This window comes from Apteryx rowi, unplaced genomic scaffold (genome assembly GCF_003343035.1).
Source record: "Apteryx rowi isolate R43461 unplaced genomic scaffold, aptRow1 scaffold_322, whole genome shotgun sequence".
Classification (NCBI taxonomy): Eukaryota; Metazoa; Chordata; class Aves; order Apterygiformes; family Apterygidae; genus Apteryx; species Apteryx rowi.
Window position 1 is genome coordinate 509485 of NW_020449664.1, and position 1518 is coordinate 511002.

A 1518-nucleotide genomic window follows, 5' to 3' on the forward strand; every position below is an offset into this window, starting at 1 on the left:
AACCAGGCACAGATGCAGCACCCCATGAACTGGGCACGGCTGCAGCACCCCACGAACCAGGTGCGGGTGCAGCACCCTGCAAGCTGGGCGCAGGCGCAGCACCCCACGATCCGGACATGGGTGCGGACCCTGCACGGAGGCAGCACCCCACGAGCTGGGCCCAGGCGCAGACCCCATGAGCAGGACGTGGGTGCAGCCCCCCATGAGCCGTGCAGGATGCAGCAGCCCGTGCTGCTCCCGGTCACCTTGTCCCCTCCCCGAGCCCCTGCAGCCCCCAGGCTGTGCGGACCCCGGTGCCCTGGGACACCTGGGACCCCCGGCATCCGAGCAAGGCACGGCGGGCTCCTTGCGCAGGCAGGGCTGGAGGGATCCTCGTGGCCGCGTCCCCCGGCGGCAGCGCCGTGCCCGGCCCCACGCAGGGCGAGCTCGGTGGGGCGGACACCCGCGGGCCACCCTGCTCCGTCCCCGTCCCCCCTCGCACCACCCACCACCCCGAGGGGCTCGGTGGGTGCCAGGGGACGGAGAGCCAGCGCCGAGCGTGGGGACGGCGGCAAGGCTGGTTCCCACGGCCCCACCTGGCCCTGCTCCAGTCCCTGGCCCCATCCCTGCTGCTGTCCCTGATCCCATCCCCATYCCCATCCCTGTTCCTGTTCCCGTCCCCATCCCGACTGCTGTCCCCCCATCCCCGGTCCAGCCTTGGCACCGGCATGGGCAGGCCGGTGGCAGCCGCGGGGCTGGTGCTGCAGCCAGGTGCTGAGGAAGTTTTCACCGGGGATGAAATGCCGGGAGCCGAGTGCTGCCCGCCCCAGCTGGGGTGCGGAGGGGGGTCCGGCTGCCCGGGAGAGGGCCGGGAGTGCAGCCCCTCCGCACCACTCCCGGGAGCCCCCACATCCCTGCTGCAGGCACCCTCGGCCTCTCCGGGGGCACCTCGGGAGCGCCACCATCCCTCCTGGGGCACCCTCATCCCCCCCGGGAGCACACTCATCCCAGCCTCCATCCCTCTCCCAAGCTCCCACATCCCTCCTGGAGCTCCCACGTCCCTGCTGGAGCCTGGGGCAGCCGCCGTGCAGGAAATCTGGGGCTGAACTATGCAATTTTGGCAAAGCCGCAAGCGGCTGCACGCCAGCACCCCGGGAGCCGGGCTGGGGGGCGGGGGGGGGCATCACTGCACCAAAACCATCCATTTGCCTTTTGTTTTAAGTTAAAAGTTTGATTTTGTGCAGAATAAAGCGCGCATGGAGACGTCGCACTCGGTGTCAGAATCCTCTGTTTTCCCACGCGGAAAAGAGAAAAGCCAAACGGTGCGCAGACCTTTTTTCCCCTTTAGGAGGGTGCTTTGGGCCGGGGGGGGGGGGGACGCGGAAAAGAGAAAAGCCAAACGGTGCGCAGACCTTTTTTCCCCTTTAGGAGGGTGCTTTGGGCCGGGGGGGGGGGGGTTGGAGCGTGCGCTGGGCTCCCAAAGCCCCTGGCGAAAGACTAGCAGCAGCTTTGGGGTTGCCTGCAATTCCCCATCCTTTT

The 1518-nt window shown here is 68.6% G+C and overlaps 1 protein-coding gene across 1 annotated transcript in view; it reads left to right on the forward strand.

The window, feature by feature from the left end:
• Positions 1-12: 12 nt before the first annotated feature.
• The window catches only part of MIOX (myo-inositol oxygenase), a 6773-nt gene continuing 5267 nt past the window's right edge, over positions 13-1518 (forward strand). The window contains exon 1 of the mRNA XM_026071161.1: positions 13-120. Coding sequence (XP_025926946.1) covers positions 13-120 — 108 coding nt within the window. The remainder of the gene's footprint in view (positions 121-1518) is intronic.